This window comes from Helianthus annuus, chromosome 8 (genome assembly GCF_002127325.2).
Source record: "Helianthus annuus cultivar XRQ/B chromosome 8, HanXRQr2.0-SUNRISE, whole genome shotgun sequence".
Taxonomy (NCBI): Eukaryota; Viridiplantae; Streptophyta; class Magnoliopsida; order Asterales; family Asteraceae; genus Helianthus; species Helianthus annuus.
Genome location: NC_035440.2, coordinates 31,095,558 through 31,118,403, shown reverse-complemented (window position 1 = coordinate 31,118,403; position 22,846 = coordinate 31,095,558). Strand labels below are relative to the sequence as shown.

The 22,846-nt window shown below is 42.0% G+C and overlaps 3 protein-coding genes across 5 annotated transcripts; 2 read left to right on the top strand and 1 right to left on the bottom strand.

Moving 5' to 3' along the window:
• Positions 1-16,503: 16,503 nt before the first annotated feature.
• On the top strand, positions 16,504-18,929 carry LOC110872536. 3 transcript variants are annotated; one of them, XM_022121347.2, is made up of 4 exons: positions 16,504-16,732; positions 17,037-17,785; positions 17,880-18,045; positions 18,130-18,929. In XM_022121347.2, the coding sequence occupies exons 2-4, from the start codon at positions 17,054-17,056 to the stop codon at positions 18,717-18,719; spliced, it is 1,488 nt and encodes a 495-aa protein (XP_021977039.1). In that variant the 5' UTR covers positions 16,504-16,732; positions 17,037-17,053; the 3' UTR covers positions 18,720-18,929. The 3 variants fall into 3 exon arrangements, with proteins under 3 accessions (XP_021977039.1, XP_035832506.1, XP_035832505.1); XM_035976613.1 differs by lacking the exon at positions 16,504-16,732 and adding an exon at positions 16,888-16,957 and having other exon boundaries at positions 17,880-18,018; XM_035976612.1 differs by lacking the exon at positions 16,504-16,732 and adding an exon at positions 16,892-16,957.
• Positions 18,930-19,786: 857 nt separating this feature from the next.
• On the top strand, positions 19,787-20,486 carry LOC110869813 (dirigent protein 25). Its single transcript, XM_022119030.2, has one exon. The coding sequence runs from the start codon at positions 19,841-19,843 to the stop codon at positions 20,429-20,431; it is 591 nt and encodes a 196-aa protein (XP_021974722.2). The 5' UTR covers positions 19,787-19,840; the 3' UTR covers positions 20,432-20,486.
• Positions 20,487-21,331: 845 nt separating this feature from the next.
• On the bottom strand, positions 21,332-22,633 carry LOC110872535 (dirigent protein 24). The gene has a single exon (XM_022121346.2). The coding sequence runs from the start codon at positions 22,593-22,595 to the stop codon at positions 21,468-21,470; it is 1,128 nt and encodes a 375-aa protein (XP_021977038.1). The 5' UTR covers positions 22,596-22,633; the 3' UTR covers positions 21,332-21,467.
• Positions 22,634-22,846: the final 213 nt, after the last annotated feature.

The window sequence follows — 22,846 nt, the reverse complement described above, 5'->3', positions numbered from 1 at the left end:
GGAGTTTAGTTATGAAGTCCATCGCAATGCTATCCCATTTCCACACGGGGATTTCAGGTTGTTCGAGTAGACCAGAAGGTCGTTGGTGCTCGGCTTTGACTTTCGAACAGGTAAGACACTTGGAAACGTACACAGCAATGTCTTTCTTCATACCGGGCCACCAATAGGATGTACGTAGATTATGGTACATCTTGTCAGCGCCAGGATGAATTGAGTACTTAGATTTGTGAGCTTCGTTCATGATAAGGTCACGAAGATTGTCACGATCCGGAATCCAGACGCGATCACAACAATAGAGGAGACCATCAGGTTTTGAAACGAGTTGACTTTCAGATGCTCCACGTATTTCTACAGCCATGGAACCTTCATTGATAGATGAGTACTGTGCTTCACGAATACGATTGTGAAGATCACTCGAGATATGAAAACAACGAATGACATCTACATGAGCCTTACGACTAAGTGCATCGGCCACGACATTCGCCTTACCAGGGTGGTAGCGAATCTCGCAGTCGTAGTCGTTGAGCAATTCCACCCAACGTCGCTGTCGCATATTGAGTTCTTTTTGGTCAAAGATGTGTTGTAGGCTCTTATGGTCAGTGAAAACCACACACTTAGTACCATATAGGTAGTGTCGCCAAATCTTTAACGCAAAAACAACTGCGCCAAGCTCGAGGTCGTGGGTAGTATAATTTTTCTCATGTATTTTGAGTTGGCGAGAGGCGTAAGCGATGACTTTGTCTCGTTGCATGAGCACACAACCAAGACCACGATTTGATGCATCACAATACACCACGAAGTCATCATTCCCATCAGGGAGAGCGAGGATAGGAGCGTTGCAAAGCAAGTCCTTGAGAGTTTGAAAAGATTCCTCTTGCTCGGGACCCCAAGCAAAAGGTTTCTCTTTTTGAGTCAACGAAGTGAGAGGAACGACGATCTTCGAAAAGTTCGAGATGAATCGACGGTAATAACCCGCCAATCCTAAGAAAGAACGGATTTCAGAAGGAGATTTAGGCGCGGTCCAATTCTTCACGGCTTCGATTTTTGAAGGGTCGACAAGGATTCCTTTTTCACTAACAACGTGCCCAAGGAATTGAACTTCTTTGATCCAAAACTCGCATTTAGAAAACTTAGCATATAAACGTTCAACACGCAAAAGTTCAAGTATAAGGCGGAGATGACGCTCATGATCGGCTCGAGATTTAGAATAAATGAGGATATCATCAATGAAGACGATCACGAAGCGATCCAAGTAAGGCTTACAAATACGATTCATGAGATCCATGAACACAGCGGGTGCGTTGGTCAAACCAAAAGGCATAACCACGAACTCGTAATGTCCATAGCGAGTGCGAAAAGCGGTTTTTGGAACGTCCTCTTCGAGGACTCGAAGTTGGTGATAACCAGAACGAAGATCGATTTTGGAGAAACAGGTAGCGCCTTGAAGTTGATCAAAGAGGTCGTCGATACGCGGAAGGGGATAACGATTCTTAACGGTGAGTTTGTTGAGCTCACGATAGTCGATACACATGCGGAAAGAACCATCTTTCTTTTTAACGAAAAGCACAGGAGCACCCCAAGGAGAGGTACTTGGACGGATAAAACCCTTATCGAGGAGTTCTTGAAGCTGAGAAGACAATTCTTGCATTTCGGAAGGTGCAAGACGATAAGGAGCCTTGGCAACAGGAGTCGCACCAGGTACGAGGTCAATACGAAAATCAACAGATCGGGGAGGAGGAGGACCGGGTAGATCTTCAGGAAAGACATCAGGGAAGTCGCGCACCACTGGAACATCACTTAAACTTTTTCCTTTGCCCTTTTCTTCCACAACGTGGGCTAAAAAGGCAAAGTACTGTTTGCGTAAGTACTTGTTCGCTTGTTTTGCAGGACATCAACTTTAGTCCCCTTGAAGGTCGGTCTCCATAAACGTGCAAAACGTCACCAGATGGAAGAGGCAAACGAACGAATTTCTCGTGGCAAGCGATTTCAGCATGATTCTTTTGAAGCCAATCCATGCCTATAATGACGTCGAAACTACCCAATTGCATGGGTATAAGATCGATAGAGAAAGCATACTCGTTAAGAGTAAGACGACAATCGAGGAGAATGGAATCGACTAGGATAGACTTGCCATTGGCGACTTCAACGGAAAACGACTTAGGTAGCTTAGAGCGTGTGCAATTTAATAATGATTCGAATTCTAAGGACACAAAGCTTTTGTCCGCACCAGTATCAAATAGTATCGAAGCATAAAGATGGTTAACAAGAAACGTACCGTTAACGACATCATTGTCGTTGCGCGCTTGATTCGCGTTTAGGTTGAAGGCGCGTCCACGAGGAGGTTGTTGCTGCTCTTGATTCCATTGTGGGCATTGAGGACGAAGATGATTAACATCCCCACATTTGAAACAAGCTCTAGCGGGTCTTGCGTTTTGAGGAGCAGGTAGGGCTTGTTGGGCTTGCTGAGCTTGCTGAGCGGGTGGTGCTTGTTGTGGTTGTTGGCGACAAAAGTTGGTAGTATGACCATAACGGTTGCAATTGCCACAACGACGGCACCTAGCATTGACGGGATGATGGAAATTACAAGTGGCACACTTGGGGTGAATCCCAGTGTACGGCCTTTAGGTGTTATCAGGAGCAACAGCGTCAGGGTTAATAGGCGGCACAATCGCGTTACAAATGGGGTTGGATTGCTTTCGCTTCTTTCCCCTATTGTTATTCGATTGTTGGGTGATTTGATTGGCTGGCTTCGAAGGAACGAGGTTTGCGGCTTGCTTATCGCGAATACGGTTGTTGTTCAAGGACGCGGCCAAACGGTAAATGTCTTCGATGCTATCGAGTTTGGCTGCCTCGATTGTGTCACGCATATTAGGGGGTAAACCATTGATGTACTTGCTTTTCTTGCGATCAGGGGTCGAGACAAGGTGAGGGACAATGAAACAGAGTTGTTTGAAACGGGTGGTGTAGGCTAGGTTGTCATCACCAATCTGCTTTAATACCCAAAATTCTTCCTCCAACTTTCGTTGCTCATGTGGAGGACAAAACTCATCCATCATCAGGGCCTTAGTCTCTTCCCATGTCAAAGCATATGCTAGCTCGTTCGAACGTATGTTTCTTTCATTCGTCCACCACTCGAGAGCTCGGGCTTGGAATACCCCAGTCGCGCTGCGCGTCTTGAGCTCATCGGGGCACTCGCTATTGATGAATGTGACCTCTATGCTGTCAAACCACTCAAGCATGGCGGTCACCCCATCATTGCCAGTGAATGGCTTTGGATTGCACGATGAAAAGTGCTTGAAGTTGAACGAGACGGGCTTGCGTGCTTCAACCTTAGAGTCGACGGAAGAGTGAGGAGTTTCAGAGGCTCGAATCTTGGAAATGACCTTTGGAACGACGCGAGCAAATTGATCGGCCATGAAAGCCATCATCTTCTTGATGGAGCGAGACTTTGACTTTTTAGACGCGTTGGAGTGACGAGAAGACATCTAAGATTCAAAAGAACGAATAGGTGAGACTTGGTCATAATGTTTGTTTAAGAAAACGAAATTGATCACATAGCATAAAGGTTCACATAGCATCAAAGGTTCAATTTGATTCACATTGCATAAAAGGTTCAATTTGATTTACATAGCATAAAAGTGTTTCATATAGCATAGTCATGAATTCCACATAGCATAACATGAATAAACGAAAGCATTGTAAATTTAGTTTGTTCACGAGGGATTATTATTGTTTGTGATTGCGATAACGTGCGAAATGATTAAAACGACATTTGGAAATGAATGAACGTTCAAGTATAAAATCACATATAAATTGAGATACATAAAAGAGAGGCTCAATAAAACATTGGATTGTTTCGGGTAGAGAAACGTCGACTATTCCAAAGTGGGTCGAAAGTTCTTTCGAATTAGAGATATTGTGCTTTGGCCTATAAGTAAGATACTCTCGTCGAGAAGTGATTAACGGTATCTTACCCTTCCGGTTACTACACATCTCTAAATGATTGAAACATTCGGGACTTTGGCGAGAATAAAAATCGAGGAATGGGACTTAATCGACGAGATGCGGGTTTCACCCCTAACTTGACGATTTCGTACCCTAAATGTGGTTGGTACTCGTCGATCAAAATAAAATTTTGACACTTTGACGAGGGTCCACTAGAGTTGAAATGGAAATTACCATTAAGTTGTGGATGTCACTCCTAGCTTAATGGTGAAATTTCGTGCAAAATAGATTAAAGGTAGAATGAGAGTCGTTTACCAAATTGTGGGTTTCACGCCTATTTTGGTAAATTCTTCTCGTTGGTGTTATAAGAGCATAAAAATAGCATAAGTGTATTAGTGTTAGCCTTAGGAAAGGCACATAATTTTAATAGAAAGTATAGCTTAGAAGCATGCATGGTAGAGCACAAAAGTTTTAAACAACAAATAAGAGGCAAAATTCCTAGAACTATAGATTAGGGCAAAAGCATGGCAATTTTCCTAATTCCCTATAGTTATGGCTCCGAACCCCACTGTCACACCCCAACCGATGGCGGAAACATCGGGATGAGACGAAGTGTGTATAGATTGCTAGAGACGTCATAACACTATGTGACAATATTTAATTTAATTCCAATTTCATTGCAATACTAAATGTCAAACAATTTCAAAAGGGGATAACAACATTGTTTCAACAAAAATCATAACAACAAAAGATAGATAAATTTAGGTGTGTATCTAGCCACCCTAACTTGTTTCATCAATCATCCATACTTCAATAATCAACCTGCAACATGTATTAAAAAAGAGTTTCAATGCAAAAGCAAAGAGCGAGTATACAAGTTTGTTTACATAGCATAATAGAATAAAAACTCGTATCCAACATGAACATATTAAAATAGTTTCAACCATGCTAGTTTACGCAGTCCAAGTGATAGCCCAAGTTTCCTATGCGTTAAAGTACCTAACCCAAAGTTTCACGGGAGGTTAATATGTCTCCTCCTAACAATACCCCAAAGACTAACGGGGAGGTGCATTACCCCTATAGCGCTACCATTGTTAAGGCGGAACTAGACACAAAGATTAAACGTTCACATAGCACAAAATAGTCTCAAGTTTCACAAGTTTCATGTTTCATGTTTAAAAGGATAGAACATGTTTCAAATAAGTTTCAAGTGTCACGTGCGTTTAATATAGAATACATGTTGCACCCAAAGTGTTTATAAGTAAAATGGGTTCGAGTATACTCACGGTTTACAAGTCTTGACTTGAAGTTCCGAGAGCAAGTTTGGTGGATGAATTAGTTTGGAGCACCTTGTCCTTCTACACGAGGAAACGTAGGTGTGTGAGTTTGGCGTATAACGGAAGATTATAATTTGGAGTTTAACATAGCATAAAGTAGGATATCAAAATAATCATCCTTGACTTATACTCTTATATGACACTACGTAACCACTAGGGTTATATTGTATTTCATGGGTAGTAAGCCCATTAGAATCATACTTGGAGTGTTAAGTCTTAGATGTCATTCTACTACTTTAACATATAAACACAAGTCTAATATTAAAGGTTCGAATGTGTGTGTATATATATTTAAGTATTACATATTATTAAGTTCAATATTTCAAGTAGGAGGTAGAAGATTAGGATCTTCTTTTAGGTACCTCGAGTCATTCATGAATGTCATGTATGGGGTAGGAAGAACATGCTCCCATTTAGGGACCCCTTGAATGTTCACCACTTCACTTGATGTAAAGACAACCAAGGAGGGTCACGAACTAGGTTTAGTACAATAATACAAAAAATCTAACTAAAGAGAAATCATCAAATCATGTGAGGATTTTATGTTGGAACAACCCAAGTTGTTCCATAATCACTTCTCATCAAGAACCAAGCTTGAACATGACTTGTGGGTGAAATACCCTAATAAAACAGAAAGTATTTGAGGTTTTAACCTCTGATTTATAGTGTCTCAACCTTGTTTTTAAGCTTTACCAACCATAAGAGAGGTTGTAAGCATTAGGACATAGGCTTGAGATGTGTTAGACACAAGTTGGATGAGTTTAAACAAACTTTTGAAGAACTTGAAACAAAACAGAAAGTTTGTGGACAATTTCGGAGCAATTCCAGGTCTGATTTCTCCAAGGAGAAGTCAAGGAATCAAACCCCATGATTATCCAAGCAAGTAGGAAGAAGAATCGAGTGATTTCGTTAAGAAATGAGCAAGTTATACTCACTTTTGTGCAAGAGTATGAATATGTCCGAAAATGCAGATTTACAGCTGAATTGAGAGTGAATTTGGAGTGATTTGTGAGTGTTGAAAGTGTAGAAATGCTTGGAGAAGGTGTATATTTATAGTGGAAGAGTTTGAGCATGATTGGAGGTGTTTAGAGGTGGCTTAATGGTGATTGGGGAGTGTTAGAACTTAGGATTTCGTGCTAATTCGCGTAGATAATCAGTTGTTGTGTTTTTTCCCGATCTGGCATCCCCACGCGGCCCGCCTGAGGTTTCAGGCTAAGTTCACGCGGGCCGTGAGCCATTTGTGGTTCTGGGTAAGTTTCATTTTTTTTACAATTTGGCCCCTGAAGTTGTGTAATTGATGCTTTTAAGGTGTTTTAAGGGCCATTCTTGTCACAAAAGCATGGATTAGGTTATGATTTAGTATGAGGAGTATAAACTAAGTATAATCAATCGTATAAGTATCAAATCAAGTGTCGTTCTCGTTCAAAATACGTTCAATGCATAAGTTTAGATTAATTGCAAGTTTCATACATAGTTTCCAAGAATCACGTTTAAACAGTGATTGATTCACGAAGTCGAAGATACGAGCATATATAGAATGCGTTTAACATAGATGTAACAAAATATAAGCTTCATTAATGATCCAAGTCTCGGTTTGACAAGGATTACAAAGAAGGGAACGATTACAAGAATACAAAGTTTCCAAAAATAGAAATACGATCAAAACCTTCTATAAATGGAAAGTACAAAAGAGTCGGGCGTTACACCCACTTACTCGCCAGGAAAAGAGGGACAGACGTCTCGCTGCTATCATCTCCAAAACCGTAGCGAAAGCTGTGAGTGAGGTGTATGAAAACGCTAGCAAGTCGTCAGAAGAATCCCGAGCTGAAATCCCTAAGGAATCAAGCAAGGCTGCTTTCAGCTTCAAGCAGTTCAAAGCATGCGGACCAAAAGAGTTCACTGGCGAAGATGGTCCTACAACCATGTTTCACTGGTTCGACTCGGTCGAAGTCACTCTGCACCAGAGCGGATGTCCCAAGCATCTCCGCACTCTCAATGCTACAGGCGTCTTCCAGTCCCGTGCTCTAGATTGGTGGACGGCTGAACGAAACAAGCGCGGAAATGATGCAGCTTACGGGCTGACATGGAAGGAGTTGAAGGCAATCATGATCGAAGAATTCTGCCCTCCTCATTAACGCCAAAAGCTGGAGGACGAGTTCTGGGGAATCAAGCAGAAGGATGGAGACAACGCTGCTCTCACTGCTCGCTTCAAGCAGCTTAGCATCATCTGTCCTGATTAAGTCAAGACCTCAGATCAAGCCATCAAGAAGTACCTTTGAGCCCTACCCGACTGTGTAGCCGACTTTGTTCACGCCGCCAAGCCAGCAACGATCGAAGAAACCTACCTGCTAGCCGCTGAGATTAATGACAAGCGGGTAAAGTCTGGTTTCTGGGATAAGCAAACCAAGTCTCTGCACCAAGCCACTGCAACGCCCACCGACTCATCTGCTCAATCCTCCAAGTCCTCGAGAAGGAAGAAGAAGAACAACAACAGCTCCAGCAACAAGAGCTGTGCTGCCGCGACAAACGCCACTCCTCTACAAGTTGTACCAGCTCAACAGCAGCAGCACCCTCGCTCAGCCCCAGTGATCAATGCACCGCCAGCCAAGCGTGCATACACAGGCCCTCACCCACTCTGCCCGACATGCTCTTATCATCATTCAGTGGGTCTAGCTTGTCGTTTTTGCGCTCACTGCAACCTGTACGGTCATTTCACTGCGAACTGTCGCTATGGTCCTCGTCAAGCCCCAGTTCAAGCTACTGCCAACCAAGCTCTACTCCCCGCCCCTCAAGGCCAACAAGCAGCTCCAGCACCTGCAGTCAATGCTCGAGTCTGCTTTGCATGTGGTGACCCTAACCACTTTGTAAACAGGTGTCCGAACAGGGTGGTTAAGCAAGAGCCCCAGCAGCAACAGCAACAACAGCAGCCTCAGCAACAGCAGCAAGCAGCCCATGCCCGAACCTTCAACATCAATGCCCGCCAGGCTCAGGCGGATAACAACGTGGTTAATGGTACGTTCCTTGTGAATGGTATTTATGCATCATGTTTGTATGATACTGGAGCCGATAACTTCTTTGTGTCATTTGAATTCGAGAAGCTCCTTAGTCGTAAGCGCTCTTATCTGTCCTCGTCATTCGAAGTCGAAGTCGCTACAGGGAGAACTATTGCCGTTACTTCAGTACTCCGTGATTGTACTCTCGAACTCAATAATCACATCTTCCCAATCGACCTTATTCCGATGCAACTCGGAAGTTTTGATGTCATAATAGGCATGGACTTTCTTCGAGAAAACCATGTTGAAATCGTATGCTTCGAAAAGATGATTCGATTCTCGCTTGCAAATGGTGATCTTCTATGTGTATACGGTGAAACAGCGTCGAAAGGTCTCAAGCTTATGTCGTGTATTCAGGCCAGCAAGTATCTCCGCAAGGAATACCGAGCCTTCTTGGCCAACATTGTAGTAGCGGAGAAGGGAAAGAAAAAGAAAGTTGAAGTCAAGGATGTTCCAGTGGTTCGTGAATTTCCTCAGGTGTTCCCTGACGATCTTCCCGGACTACCACCAAGTCGTGATATCGACTTCCGCATCGACCTCATTCCTGGAGCTAACCCCGTTGCCAAAGCCCCTTGTCGACTCGCTCCATCCGAAATGAGGGAACTCTCGAACCAACTCCAGGAATTACTCGAAAAAGGCTTTATTCGCCCAAGCACCTCTCCTTGGGGCGCGCCAGTCCTTTTCGTCAAAAAGAAGGACGGATCGTTCCGGATGTGCATCAATTATCGGGAATTGAATAAGCTAACCATCAAGAACCGATACCCCTTGCCCCGAGTCGACGATTTGTTTGATTAGCTACAAGGTGCAGCATGTTTCTCTAAGATCGACCTGCATTCAGGATATCATCAGCTACGGATACAAGAAGAAGACATTCCCAAAACCGCTTTTCGAACCCGTTATGGCCACTATGAATTTGTTGTTATACCCTTTGGTCTAACCAACGCACCCGCGGTTTTTATGGACCTAATGAATCGCGTGTGTAAGCCTTATCTTGACCGTTTCGTCATCGTGTTCATCGACGATGTCTTGATTTATTCCAAAACGAAAGCCGAACACGCGCAACATCTACGTTTGGTTCTCGAGTTACTCCAGGGGAACCAACTCTAAGCCAAATTCTCCAAGTGCGAATTCTGGTTGGAAGAGGTTCAATTTCTGGGTCACATAGTGAATAGTCGGGGTATCCATGTCGATCCTGCGAAGATTGAAGCTGTCAAAAGCTGGATTACGCCTAAGAACCCGTCAGAAGTTCGTTCTTTTCTCGGACTAGCGGGCTATTATCGACGATTCATCGAAGGATTCTCTAAGATCGTTGTGCCGCTTACCGCTCTTACTCATAAGGACAAGCCTTTTGTGTGGGGAAACGCACAAGAGACTGCCTTTCAAACTCTCAAACATATGCTGTGCAACGCACCGATTCTTACGCTGCCCGACGGAAGCGACAACTTCATTGTCTACTGTGATGCTTCTAACCTTGGTCTCGGCTGTGTCCTCATGCAGCGAGACAAGGTTATAGCCTACGCATCTCGTCAGCTCAAGATCCACGAGAAGAACTATACAACCCATGACCTCGAGCTAGGCGCGGTTGTCTTTGCATTGAAGATTTGGCGACACTACCTGTATGGCACTAAGTGTACGATCTACACTGATCACAGGAGTTTACAACACATCTTTAATCAGAGAGAGCTTAATATGCGTCAACGCCGATGGGTAGAACTTCTCAACGATTACGACTGTGAGATTCGTTATCACCCAGGCAAGGCGAATGTGGTTGCTGACGCGCTCAGCAGAAAGAGTTACGTGCTCAGTACCCGAAACATCCAAGCCCAGCACAACCTCGAAACCCTTATTCGCGAAGCTCAACATGCTTGCTTTAACGAGCGTACATTAAAGAAAGAGAGGATCTATCATGATGGAGCTCAGTTAGTAAGCAAATCAGATGGGATATTCTATTATCTGGACCGAATTTGGGTCCCTAAGCGGACCGATTTGCGAAAGATTATCATGAACGAAGCCCACAAGTCCCGATATTCCATTCATCCCGGTGTGGACAAGATGTACCAGGACCTGCGCTATAAGTACTGGTGGCCGGGTATGAAACGGGATATCGCCCTTTACGTTGGAAGCTGTTTAACTTGCGCAAGAGTCAAGGCCGAACATCAAAGACCTTCTGGCTTACTCGAACAACCGCCGATACCTATATGGATGTGGGAGAGCATAGCTATGGATTTCAAAACAAAACTCCCGCCCACGCCATTAGGTCACGACAGTATTTGGGTTATAGTTGATCGTCTCACGAAGTCAACCCACTTTTTGTCGATACGAGAAGACTATAAGGTGGAACGACTAGCCCAAATCTACACCGATGAGATCATTCGTAATCATGGTACGCCTCGTGACATCATTTCAGACCGTGACGCTCGATTCACTTCGCGATTGTGGGAAACGTTTCAAGCGGCCCTTGGTACGTCGCTTAATCTGAGTACTGCATTCCATCCTCAAACCGACGGACAGACTAAAAGAACGATCCGTACTCTTGAAGACATGCTCCGAGCGTGTCTTATAGATTTTGGTGGTAGTTGGAACAAACACCTGCCATTGGTGGAATTCTCGTACAATAATAGCTATCATGCCAGCATCCAAATGGCACCTTTCGAGGCTTTGTATGGTAGAATATGTCGATCGCCTATTGTGTGACACGAGATCGGTCACTCGCAACTAACCGGTCCTGAGATTCTACAAGAAACGACTGACAAAATCCACCAGATCCGAGACAATTTGGTGAAAGCTCGGAAAAGACAGAAAAGTTACGCCGATAAAAGACGCAAGCCCCTGGAATTCGCCATTGGTGACTACGTACTCCTAAAGGTATCCCCTTGGAAGGGTGTGGTCAGATTCGGCAAGAAAGGGAAACTCGCGCCTCGATATGTTGGACCTTTTAGGATTCTGGAAAGAATCGGAAAAGTTGCCTACAGACTCGAGCTACCGGAGGAACTCAGTAACGTCCACCCGACTTTCCACGTCTCTAACCTCCGAAAATGCCTTGCTGATCATGATCTAATCGTACCACTCGACGATCTTCAGGTCAACGAAACATTACACTTCGTGGAAAAGCCTGTCGAAATCATGGATCGCCAAACCAAGCAACTCAGGCGCTCTCGCATCCCGATCGTGAAGGTCCGATGGGAAGGCAAACGAGGCGCGGAGTTCACTTGGGAACTCGAAAGTGACATGAAGGCCAAGTACCCGCAGTTGTTTAAATAAATAGATCTGGAGCATCAAATTGGTAAATCACGGCGTTGTGTAGCCTTCGAGCCTAATTTCGGGACGAAATTCCCTAAACAAGGGGAGGCTGTAACACCCCGTGTTTTCGAATGTCAAAGTCAAAGTCAAAGTCCAAGTCAAGTTTGACTTTCTTTGACTGTAGATAGTCTATTTTATGTTTTAGTTGTATTATGTGGAGTAAGTGTTGTAATCAGCAAGAATCGAAGTAATCGAATGAGTTTTAACGCGAACCGATCTACGACTGTGAATGATAGGAAGTAACAATGCGATAAAGTTAACTAATCAGTAATCAAACCGACCCAACAATCATCGCTCGAGACTCGAATTATGCGAATTGTGGTATTGTTATACGTGTGTGTGTGCCTTATGTGTTACTTGTGCATGTTTACTTTATGTTTGGTGTGGTATTCAAGCAAAACAATCGAAGATCGAATCGAAACTCGAAAAGCAATCAAACACAATCGAAAACGACATCGAAACGTGATTTATAGAAGATTGTATGTTAGATATAGTGGTTGGGATTAAAAGTAATTTGACTAGGAACCCTATCGTATTCGTATCAGCGTCTATCGAAATCGAAACGTCGAAAACTGTCGCAAAATACTCAAAGTGTGAAGCGGATCGAACAGGAAGTATCCTGATCGAACAGGCCAGCCGATCGGCTAGCATCTTGCCAGCCGATCGAGCAGCCCACTCGATCGGAGCCCCTGGCCGATCGGTTGCCACTTTCCTCTTTTGGAAGCCTATAAATAGGGTTGTCCTTGTCTTCATTTCCACTTTTGGAAAGTTCTGACCGGCCAGCTCCTATTCTTCATCTTTTCTCAGATTTCTCTCAATCCCGGTAAGTTATCACTCTAACTCTTGTACGTTTTTTATCATTACTTGATTCCACACCTTTCTATTTTTCAAAACTTGAATTCTAACCGTGAAATCACCAAGATCTAGGTGTTCTTGGGTGATGTCATCATGGTGTTCTTGAAGAACGTCATGTTTTGGCCTCATTCAACTATGAATGGCTTAGATCTAACCGATTTCCACATAAACAAGCTAAGATCTATCAAAGATCTAAACATCCACATGTTGTGAAGAATTGAAAGAAGGAATCCCAACTTTCTTTCAACTCTTTTACACTCAATGTCTTCAAACCGGTAGAAACGGAGCCTGAGCCAACCCACCGATCATTCCAATGGTTGGATGGTTCGAGATTTGGGTTCTACCTACGAGGTTCACCGACAATGGGTTAAACTCTAAGCCGACGTTCCGAACCGCTCAACGAACGGATTTGGGTGATTCCTGTCCGAGCTGGAAAGACAAGTAAGGACGAAGGTGTCATAGTTCAACTCATTATCAAACTACCTCGATATAATGACAAGTAACCAAACAGCCAAGTGTTAGATGAAAGGCCGACCAGGTCAGAGATGCTGACCGAACGGCTAGGCTGTTCGAACAGCCCAGCCGATCGGACATACCAGCCGATCGACCGGGCCAGCCGATCGGCTAGCACATGGTCTCACACTTTAAAATTTCATGAAGCATAGTATCGAGGAAGGGATGTTCGATCGAACTGCGTTTGGTGAACATTACTCTTCGGATCATGAGATACTACTCTTCAACACTTAATCGTTTTTTCACAACTAGTTCGTAGTAGGGAATGCCAGCCGATCGAACAGACTGTTCGATCGAGTGACATTCAGTTGAGGACTAATTCTGAAGTTCCTAGCCGATCGAGTGAGCTAGCCGATCGAGCGAACCGCTCGATCGATCGACTTGAAAGGTAGGAACACTTCAGTGTTCTCAAATGCTGCAACGAAAACTTCAAAAGTTCAAATCCTCAAACACAAACACACCAGAGGAAGAAACAATCCACTCGAATGGCCCAGCCGATCGAGCCTACCGGCCGATCGAACGGAACTGTCCAACCGGACATACCAGCCGACGAACAGCCCGTTCGATCGAACCTGCCGTTCGATCGACCAGCCCATTCGATCCATTCACGCTTGTCTTATTTTCCGCGTTACTTATCGTTATGCTATCAAATTATTCAGGCTAATCCTACTCTCAGCGCTTCCTTCAATCCACAATCAATCACTGTGAGTATACTCGATCCCTTTTTGCTTTTAGCACTTTTGGGTGTTACATACGTTACCTATCAAATCACAATCAAACACAAACTATTTGAATGCTGACCATTTGCATGTGCTACTTGACTAAATGAATGCTATTTATTATGTTTACACGTGGAATGCTATCTACCTGCCTTAGCAACATAGTACTATAGTTTGGACTCAGCACCCGTTCACACGGGGGTTGTTAAGGACAATTACTTGCATGGATTACGGTGGTAATCATGTATTGCGAACCGTCTCGGATGGTCAACCCGCAGTCGTTGGTATCGATGGTCCCATGTCGATAATTAACATGCATCGTTTTCCTCTGTGTACGTGCCTGGTTATGCGTAAACTATTCGAACACTATATGCTATTATTAAACTTGTGTGCTCACCTTTACATTTTATGTATTGACTTTATTTTAACGTATGTGACAGGTGCTTAAGTTGCTAGGATGCTTAGGCGCGTGGTGATGAAATCGAGGCCAGGGAGTCTAGAAATAATAAACAATTTGTCTGTAATAATAATTGAATCTGAGTTGTCGAAACGGAATTATTTGCCTAGTTGCTTTCTATGATAACTTGTTTATTTATTTGGGATACGGTATGGGACGTATCATTTAACTGAATTTGTAATAATAGTTGTTGTGGAAACATCTGGACAATCTGTTTCGCTCAGTGTCGCGCCCCGATGATTCCGCCATCGGTTGGGGTGTGACAGATTGGTATCAGAGCCATAACTATAGGGAATTAGGTTAGACACGACCTAGTCCGGGTCGCTGTCTTAGAGACCTAGACTATAGTTAGGAACCAATAGACCTAGTTTATGTGCTTATTCTGCAATTCTTCACTATCATTGCACTCGAATTTTCAATCAAAGTCAGGCGATTCAGTTGGGAATAGGTGTGAAAGCCGCAAACTCCTGACCAAACTGCCTGACTTGTGCTGATTTTATTCGTTTATTCATGCTTATCACATTATTTTCACCAACTAACAAGGGAGATTATACCAAATCAGGAGTGAAACCCACCAAGCAGTATCATCATCCTGCACATCAAATTCCTCAGAAATTAGTGATACATAATTCTGAATCGAATTATTAAATTGTACTAAATTCTGACCTTGCTTGCCCGGGTAATTGGACCTGCTAGAACCAGCCTCATTCTTGTTCTTTGAACCAAACTTGTTGGCATTGTTCATCAATTTACTGTCCCTCTTAAAGTGACCAACCTTACCACACTTCCAGCAAGGGTAATTCTGCGTTTTGTTTTGACCCGAATTGTTGTTCCCTTGAAACTTTCGTTTCCCTTTGAACTTACTATTTCCTTTGGATGATTCACCCGTCTCAACCATGTTCACAGAAGACGTTCCACCCTGTTTCTTTTCATCATTAACCAACAATTTTTCTTGTGCTCTCAAGCCTTCTTCAATTCTAAAGTGGCTTCCAAGTTCAACCAAAGTTAACTCTCCTTTCTGATGTTTCAGATTATGTTTAAAATCTTTCCAGAAAGGAGGTAACTTGTCAATGATACTTGAAACCGAGATGGACTCATCCATCTTCATGTCATGTTGAGCATACTGCCCTAGAATTCGTAACAATTCATTGAATTGTTCCATGACAGGTCTTGAATAAACCATTTTGTAATTGTTAAAATTACTGACAAGAAACTTCTTATTAGAAGAATCTTCTACCATGTATTTGGCTTCCAAAGTGTCCTACAATAACTTTGCAGTTTCTACGTTTTGGTAAACATCAAATAAGGGATCAGACATACCATTCAGAATGTGGCCAAGGCATATGTAATTGTCGTTCTCCCACTTCGACCTCTTTTTGATTTGCTCCAGATTGCCCTCTTCCAGTATCTCCGGGATTGGAGTAGTCAACACGTACACCACCTTCAGCGGTGTGAGAAGAAAGTGCATCTTCTTCTGCCATCTTCGGAAGTCCTGCCCTTCGAACTTCTCCAGTTTGTCAAACTTGCTTGTCATATCCTCCATTGATCCGCTTGCCATATTCATATAAAATAATTTGATCTTTGTTGGGGAATTTTCAGATTACCGGATGAATAGAGAGGCATGTAGTCACTCTCAGATCAAATTATTTCGGTGGTTCACCCGAATAATTCAATCGGATACAACTCTGATTTTCGAGAAATTGAACCAAGGTATGTTTGTGCAAAAATTGTCTGAACCAGAAAAAGAATGATCAAGAAAACTGCCCCCTTGGAACCCCCGTAGAGTACGTGCTCCACTCGTACACTTCGAATTATAATAACTCAAACAAGTGTGCACTCTCGCACCTTCTAACTTGCTTGATGTGTATTATTATTCACTTTGATCACCAAGTAAATCCCAATTACACTAAAATATCTAACATCGAGTGAATCGCAAATTACAAACTATATACTCTCAAATTACAAACTATAAGAATTTAAGCACCAATGGGGTGGTGGTCCATTAGTAAAGGCAAATCCTTTAAATACCTTGAGAGAGGGAGATCTTGGATTCAAGTCCCATAGACGACATATAATAAAAGAAATTTGTCGTTTAAAAAAAATAAGAATTTAAACGTCCATTACCATTATTTTAATTAAGGGACACAAATTGATTCTTACAACAACGTATCACATCAAATAAAAACACAAATTGAGGTTTACTTAAAATATAAATACGAGGGAGTCGACATCATGCAAAAAGAAAACGTGTTCGTTGTATCCTGTATTTAATAATTTCCCATCAAAATAATAAACATCATATTACCGGACACAGTTTATGGCGCATATACACAAGTAGCGCCAAATATAGGTCGTTGACCAACACACAAAACATATATTATTTGTATACAGTGATTGATTACATCTCCAATCTATAAACCCTACCTTCTCTCACTAATATCAATTCATTTACGCCGCACCCTTATTCAATTCCACTCTTTCTTTTCACAATTCAATTCACTTCATTCATTAATCTTCTATTAATTACAGCTGGATCACAAACTTCGATATAAGGTTTGCTTTTATTACCTTTTTTATTCATTTAATTTTGTTTCAAGAATATGTGCTATGTATGTGAAATTTAATTAATTTTGTCACTTTGATCATCATATTGTAAAAAACTGATGTGATTCTGTTTTGCTTTTGGTTGGTGAAGTGGCTGTTAAATGATTGATTATGTTCTTTCTCAAACATGTATATGAGTTTGTTTAGCTATGATGGTTTCCTATGTCATAATTGGTATCATTTTTTGTCACATTTCTTTTTGGCCTCAAATTAATATTCTTAATAAATAATAAGTCAATTCTTATGAATTTAGATTTCAAGTTGTTGAAGATGATGGCAACTGAACAACACAAGTCAAGTGTTCTTGCAAAGTTAATGAGTTTTGACGCGTTACCGCCACGTCAGCAGCAGCAGCAGACGGTTTATAGGCGACAAGAAGTGTTTTATGACAACTATATGCAGAGAGTTGCTTCTATTGGTTCAGATGAGAAGAGATCAAGATCAAGATTAAGAACAAGTAGGGAAAAGCCGAAAATTAAGAAGAAGATAAATAAAGATTCTTGTAATGGTATGCAGGGTTTGAAATCACCGGTTGTTGATCATCAAACAAGAAAAAATGATTTGGGTGCAAAGAGTTTGGTGTTGTTGAGACCGAATTTAGGGAGTGTTAAGCGAGAATCTAAACCGTTGTTTTTAGTTGATTCTCATAGTGGATGGGAGTTTAAGAAGCAGCTTTTAGAACGATCGAAAAGAACAAAAGTTTGTCAAGAAATTTGGTCTACTAAACTTGGTGGAATGTCTTCTGTGGTGGATCTTGAATCGAAGGAAAGATCAGAGTTGGGAACACGAGTTGTTACTAGCAACTATGATGGTTGGAAAGATAAATCCGTTACAAAATTACCGATATTGAAAAAGTTTAATAAATCATCTAGAGGCAACACGAAGCTCAAGAATGCGACGAAAGGTGATTTGAGATTGAGCTCTGTGGGTCGCGATAAAAACGCGTCTACAAACTCTCGGGCTGCTGAGCTGTCTTGTTCTTTTGATGTTTCATTTGTAAAGGTAATACTTATATCATGTTATATTCATAAAAAATGTTTTTTTTTTTTTTTTTTTCGGAAGATTATAAACATATGCAATTACATTTTTTTTGCAGGAATTGCGATGTGAAGAGGGATTTACGCCTTTAAGTTGCATAGACGTTAATGATGAACTCATAAGGAGCACGGGTGAAGCTTATCAGGCTAGTCCGAATTCAGTTTTGGAACCGGACAATTCGTCAAGCTCTGAAAATGGTGAGAGTGTTTGCGCCGATCTTAATGGTTAGTTTATTAAAATTATTTTTATAATTTAAAATCTTTGTGTTTGTGTGTATTAGAATCTAATATTAGTGTTAAATACTTTAGGTTTATGGATGAAACTTCAAATTCTAAAGTCAGAATCGGAAGAAAACGAGTCTAATAATTCCGAATCGGTTGTTTTAAGCAATGAAGATGCTACTGAAAGATCTGTTTCTGTTGGTCAAAACACAAAGCCTGTTAGATGCTTAGGCCCAAAAGAAAGTCAACACTTTTCGTACCTAGTCAACGTGCTAAACGAAATTGGATTTCATGGTGACAATATGGAGTTAGATTTTGAAACATGCATGACAAGCCCTACAATATTCAAAACATTAGAGAGGAAATACGAGAACCAGAAGTCATGGAGTAAAGCCGATAGACGGCTCTTGTTTGACCGTATAAACATAGGGTTGACCGAGGTTGTTTGGTCAAAGTCTTTGAGGAGAAAAATGAGTAATGTTTTGCAGAGGGATGTGGTTGAGGAAGAACTCTGGAATATGCTTCTTAGTCAAGAAAGCGAAGTCAACGTTGACTTAACTAAGAGTTCGGTTTGGGAAGAAGCGTGGTTAGAGTTGCGGGATGAAGTGGATTCTATTGTTGTAGAGATTGAAGCCTTTTTATTTAATGAGTTTGCAGCAGAGTTGGTTGCCGTTTGATGAACGTTTTCATTCTTTTTGTAAAAGTAGGTAATGAGCCGGGTACTTGGGCTCACGGTTTTGTTGAGCCATGGTTTAGCGTGGTTCGCATATATAGGATGTGGTTATAGAGATTGGTTTGCTTGTAATATAAGGTTGTATATCAATAGATATGATTGTTATTTTTTAGATATGATTGAATAAAAGTGAAGTTTGGTTTGCCTGACTTAATAGTACCACTTTTGTTTTGGTTTAATTTTTTTTTTTTTTTTTTTTTTTTTTTTTTGTTTCTGTTTTTAAGAAGAGATGGACCTAAGTAAGTAAGTATGGTAACAAGTCAAAACGGGTTTGGGTCAAAATGGGTTCAACCAAAACGGGTTACAAGCAAAATGGGTTTGGGTATAAACGTGTTGTTTTTCAAAAGTATTAATCTGTCTGACAAAAATGGGCTTGGGTTGAAATGAGTAATTTTAGAAGGAAAAAAATCAAAATGGGTTCACTTGCTATATTTTTTTGTTGTTTAGTGGCGCTAGATAGAGGTGTTGGCGTCGCGGTAGTGTGTTGGTGGTGTCGATAGTAGACGTTCTGGTGGTAGAGGTGAACACAAAACCAGGTTGGGAACCGGAACCAGTTTCTAACCCGACAAAGTTTGGAACCATCCTGAGCCTACAGGTTGTAAACACATACTTTAAAACCGGTCAACCCAAACCGAACCGGTTCAAACCCAAACAGAACAAATCCCCCCCCCCCAGACCGGTTTGGACAAAACACTGGTTTTGACCATCTTTGACCCATCCGAACCAGCTTGGGCCCACCCGGAACTTGATTTGTGTACATCTAGCTAGTGGTGTAGGCAAATATAATCCACATCATGGACATAATTAACCTCCTACTCAAATCAAAACATATCTATTAGAAGTCAAAGTTCTAACTAAATCACTATGCACTCCAAGACCATAAAGTCAACATCCTAACTGCACCACTCTTGACCCAGAATAATATATGATGCACACATCATATCCAATAACTTTCTATCAATGGGAAGCTTAGTCAAATTCAGTGTTTACATGTTGATCAATCTAGCTCCTTTGGCTGCACCAGTCTCTACACAACCCAAATCACACCACACCCTACTGTTTTACATGCATGAAGTTCTAACCGGACCCAACCCCTCGACCCGTGCCATGACGGGCATAGTCAACAACCCGACAGTCAAAGGTTTACTCCCTTTCGCCAAACCCAATGGCATGGTTTCCCCGGTTCAAGCAACGGACAATGATAACATGCCTTTCATCATTGGTCTTGGAGGGCCCGTAACAAATGTGTTTCAAACTGGGTCCGGAAGGACCCAGTTGCCATTTGGCTTTGCCCTTCGCCACCTCATGTTTGGGACCATCACGGTCTTTGACAATGAGTTGACTGAAGGGCATGAGTCCGGATCCAACTTTATCGGGAAGGCGCAAGGGTTTTATGTGGCTAGCTCTATAGACGGTAATAGCCAATGTGTGTTGTTTACGGCTATGTTCAAGAGTGGAAATTACGTAAATAGCCTTAGCTTTTTTGGGGTTCATAGGACCGGGGTGTCTGAGTCTCAACTAGCCATCGTCGGTGGAACCGGAAAGTATGTTAACGCGAAGGGTTATGCGAAAGTTACGAATGTTGGATTGAATGATGAACAAGTCACTTATGGAGGGGAGACCTTGCTTGAGATTTTGGCCTATGTTACTGATTAAACCATGTTTTATTAATTAATACTTTTGAAAATAAAACAAAACTCAAATTTCCTTACTGGGCATGAGATTAAATTGTTGAATAACAATTTCCATCAACATATATTATAGTTAGGTTTCCAAATCGACTTTGAATTTGTGAGATTTTGACCGATTCAACAAGAATATTCGAATCCAGATTGAAGTTTCTTAAATTTGAATAACCTGATTTAAATCTGAATAGCGTGGAAACTGACACATGAACACCCCTAGTTGTGAACAGGACTGAACCGGAAACCAAGTTGAAAGGAAAACAAAGACTTGGACCAGACCGCTAGGGGCGGGTCAGTCGACCTATCATTCCGGTTTGGGCTAGACCAGTTTTATTTGGTCTTAGAATTTTCTTTTATTATTTGGGTTGAATTGGAAGTTGGTTACTATTTTGGCATTGGCCCCCATTATTGACTGTGCTTCATATGGGCTCTAATTATTTGTTATCTTTTCTTGGGACGCATTAATTGGTACAAAAGCAAATAGTTTTTGGTCTCACAAATCAACCCAGCCTTCTATTACCTTTTTCTTTTTTAGAACAACTACTTTCTAGTATTAAGCTACCATACTTTTCAAAACGGAAAGCCTTGTTGTCCGACTCTGGCCAAACTATATTGTCTTAACCTGGCCCACGCTGGCTTCAGAGTTTGGTTTGGGCGTTCCCTCGGAAACCATACCGTCGATTGCCACTTGACACCTATTGTGCCACCATAACAGTTGAACACTCTCTAACGTAACACACAATGGAATGAAACGTGACTCAAATTTGATAATATAACAATACACTTTATTTCGTCTTGATTTTATACTTGGAGGAAAAATAAGAATTTTTTTAAAAGACATATCTTTACCCCACTCGAATTACATGTCATATAAAAGAAACCAATTCTAAATTTTAAAAATAGACAAATAACACATTTGATTACAGATCACTCCAAGTTACAACAATAAACAAGAAAGTACTACAAGCACAAACAAAATCACATAACACAAACGTATAGGAAAGTGTCTATGGTGTAGTGAGGTACACATTAACATGGACAATGGTCTCAACACCATCAGTTGTGTGATCATTCACTTGAGGCAGACTCTCAATGGTTGCATACCCTTTAGCCTCCTCATACTTCCCGGTCCCACCAATAATCGCGATATGCGATATCTCGGAAGCTGTCCGATGGACCCCGAAAAAGCTAATCGTGTCATCCACCTCGTGGTCACTACCGTGAAATAAAGTTGTTAGCGCGAACGTGTGGCTGCTCCCGTCTAATGAGCTTGAAAGGTAGAAACCTTGTCCTCGGCCAAGCACACCGGTGCCTAGCTCGTGTCCTTCGGTTATTTCATTGTCGATGACGGTGATTGAACCAAACATGAGTTGTTGGAGTGTTATGCCAGCGGGAAGTTGGCCTGCTGCGACGAATGGTAGGTTGTTTCCTCCGTTTACAACGTCGTTGTTCCCGGTGTTTTGGAGGACGGTGTTGGCGTTAGGATTGTTTGGGTTGTTACCGTTGAAACCGGCTAGGAATGGGAGGTTGTTGTTATTGACTATACCGTTAATGTTGTTTAAGGGGACACCGCCGGTAATTGGGAACACTTGGCTATTGGGGGTAGAGAAAGGAACAACGTTAGCATCCGAATTGGCTACGATTCCAGCAACCACCCTACTTGTCGCATGAGTCCCTCCTAGAACGTCATGCATAAAGAAACTTAAAGTCGGGTGTTCTCCACCTGCAACAGCAACACCTGCGGCAGCAACAACACCTGCCCCTCCTGTAGGTGTAGCACCTCCAGGTGTCGATGTAACACCTACAGGGGTAACCACTGGTGCCACATTGGTTGTAGGTGTCGCTACACTAGGTGTTGTAGTTGGTAATGGAGTGGTCAGACCCACCACTGGTGCAGGGGCAACAGTGGTAGGAGTCTGACCACTTGGTAGCGTTGGTGGTAGATCTTCCACAGGGGTGTCAGTTTTATCTATTGGATCACTCGTATCAGGTTGACTAGTTGGTAATGGGGCCACAGGTGTTATATCGTTTGTCGTATCAAGTAGGATGCGGGTCCCATTGGAACATTGAAGAGAAATTGCTAGCAAAAAGATGCAAATTGTGGATTTGAGAATGGTAGAAGTGATATTAGCCATTTGGGTGGTGTTTCTTTTTGAATGGCAAAGGGAAGATGTGTGTGTTTGATAATGAAGGGGTGTGTGGCATTGTGGGCATATATAGTGGGGGTGTGATGATACAATATAGAGTTGATAAAATTGATGGAGTTGTTTGGTGCATGGATGATAGGGTGTTTTGGTTAAACAACTACTTTACAATTATAATCATATTTGGTTTATATGAACCACTCAATATAGAGTTGTAGATCATGGGTTATTTTTTTATATAT

What these genes read in the sequence shown, in the direction of transcription:
- LOC110872536 (XM_035976612.1), top strand. Translation starts at nt 16,933, where the DNA reads ATGATGGTTTCCTATGTCATAATTG. An exon ending in GGTTTCCTATGTCATAATTG is followed by an intron (nt 16,958 to 17,036) that starts GTATCATTTTTT and finishes TTATGAATTTAG; the next exon opens with ATTTCAAGTTGTTGAAGATG. An exon ending in TGTTTGCGCCGATCTTAATG is followed by an intron (nt 18,046 to 18,129) that starts GTTAGTTTATTA and finishes TAAATACTTTAG; the next exon opens with GTTTATGGATGAAACTTCAA.
- LOC110869813 (XM_022119030.2), top strand. Translation starts at nt 19,841, where the DNA reads ATGCATGAAGTTCTAACCGGACCCAACCCCTCGACCCGTGCCATGACG.
- LOC110872535 (XM_022121346.2), bottom strand. Translation starts at nt 22,595, where the DNA reads ATGGCTAATATCACTTCTACCATTCTCAAATCCACAATTTGCATCTTT.